Raw genomic sequence first — 2,017 nt, 5'->3', positions numbered from 1 at the left:
GTATGCTTAGGCTGAAAGCCTGAGAGCACTTCCTTGGAAGTAAGCCTCACTGGGTAAAACAAGATAGGTAGCAATGTGTGCCATTGACCGTTTATGCACTGGGCACTTTACTGCCCCAGCTCTCATGCAGGAACACAAATAGGGGGCAGATGAGGTGCACTGGGCCAAATGCTCCCCCGTGTGGGTGCAGGAAGAGGTGGGGCCACCTGCCACGACTAAAACTCCAGCCTGCAACCCAGCATGAAACCTCCAGTGCATAAACGGTCATTCTGTAGCAGTAGAAAAGAGCAAGTGTCCAATTGTACTCTACACACTATCTTTGGCATGGGATGAGCTTTCATGGGTCACTGCTCACTTCTTCATAGTATTCTTCATATACCTGGCATCTTGTTGTTCAGCATAAAACAAAAAATTGTTTCTGAGTAAACTTGCTTTGGACATCTCTCTAACCAAAGCAGAGTTACATTCCTCTAAGCCCATTTAGGTTGATTGTTTTAAAAGGGTGTAAGTCACAGAATCATAGAGTTGGAAAGGGGAACTAGTGACCCTTGGTGGACCAAATCTGTTTAAATTATCTTTCAGAATGACCTTGCTATTCACCGAATGAAAACTGGAGAAAATCACTCCAGCCCTACAACATTCATCCTCCTGGGATTTGGACGTCTTCTTGAACTACGAATTTCCCTCTTCATATTGTTCCTAACGATCTACATTTTATCTATTATTGGGAATCTCCTCATTATTTTACTAATTGCAGTCGATCACCACCTTCACACTCCCATGTATTTCTTCCTGATTAACTTGTCCTGCTTGGAGACCTGCTACACGTCAACCATTCTGCCTAGGATGCTGACCAGTTTCTTAACGGGCAACCAATCCATATCTGTTTGGGCTTGTATCATGCAATGGTTTTTCTTTGCTATCTTCTCATCCACAGAATGTTATCTTCTGTCAATGATGTCTTATGACAGGTACTTGGCAATCTGCAAACCCCTTCACTACAGTTCCCTTATGAATGGTAGACTCTGCCTGCAATTAGCTTCTATTTCTTGGGTTAGTGGTCTGCTGACCAGCACCATCTTAACTTGCCTTATGTTACAGCTGACATTCTGTGGACCCCATGAAATCGACCACTTCTTTTGTGACATATATCCAGTCTTGAACCTGTCCTGTAGTAATCTTTACTTTGTGAAGCATGCAGCCTTTGTTCTGGCTTTCCTAGCTACAGTACCCCCCTTTACACTAACGTTGGTCTCCTATATTTGCATTATTCTCACTATGTTGAGAATTCCATCTAAAACCTCACGGCAGAAATCCTTCTCTACCTGCTCATCTCACCTTACCGTTGTGATACTTTTCTTTGTCTCCTTATTCATTGTCTACGTAGTTCCTGAAACAGACACCCTGAAGGAGCTTCACAAATCTTTCTCTCTGTTCTACACAGTCCTGACTCCTGTGCTCAACCCCCTCATATACAGTTTGAGAAACAGAGAGGTGAAAGCAGCTCTTTTTAGAATTGCCAGAAAATTCAGCAACAGAGTGACTTCCTTTCAGGAAGTCTAGTAGATTCAATGAAGTGATGAGGAAGGATTTGTCATTCAGTTCAAAAATGACAAACTCTTTGGGGCAGAGTTGAATCACTTTTGTTTGTAAAGACCTGTAAATTGCCGTGTATCTTGGTGGCGTTACCAATGGTGTGATTAATGGGTTTTGTGTGACTGATTTGGCTTTCCATCTATTGTTGATACTTGTTATGAAATCCCAAATGGGGATCTGAATTTCCTTATATCTTTTCTTTCATCTTATGATTAACCTTATGATTAATCTTTATCATTAAGCCACAGACATAGAACAGAACATTAAGAATCGCAGGTAACTTTTATTGGGGAACAGAGGGGAACGTAGACTAATAAATACATTTGATGCAGACAGCTGTGATTCATGAAAGTTTATGATGGAATACATTTGGTTTGCTCTCTCAGATGTTGATGTACTCTGGACCATCCCAACATCAAAA

At 41.6% G+C, this 2,017-nt stretch overlaps 1 protein-coding gene across 1 annotated transcript; it reads left to right on the top strand.

Moving 5' to 3' along the window:
• The first annotated feature begins 603 nt into the window (after positions 1-603).
• LOC143825495 (olfactory receptor 10A7-like) lies at positions 604-1,563 on the top strand. Its single transcript, XM_077313521.1, has one exon. The coding sequence runs from the start codon at positions 604-606 to the stop codon at positions 1,561-1,563; it is 960 nt and encodes a 319-aa protein (XP_077169636.1).
• The last annotated feature ends 454 nt before the right edge of the window (positions 1,564-2,017 follow it).

This window comes from Paroedura picta, chromosome 16 (genome assembly GCF_049243985.1).
Source record: "Paroedura picta isolate Pp20150507F chromosome 16, Ppicta_v3.0, whole genome shotgun sequence".
Lineage (NCBI taxonomy): Eukaryota > Metazoa > Chordata > Lepidosauria > Squamata > Gekkonidae > Paroedura > Paroedura picta.
The sequence above is the reverse complement of the archived record's forward strand: the minus strand, read 5'-3'. Positions and strand labels throughout refer to the sequence as shown.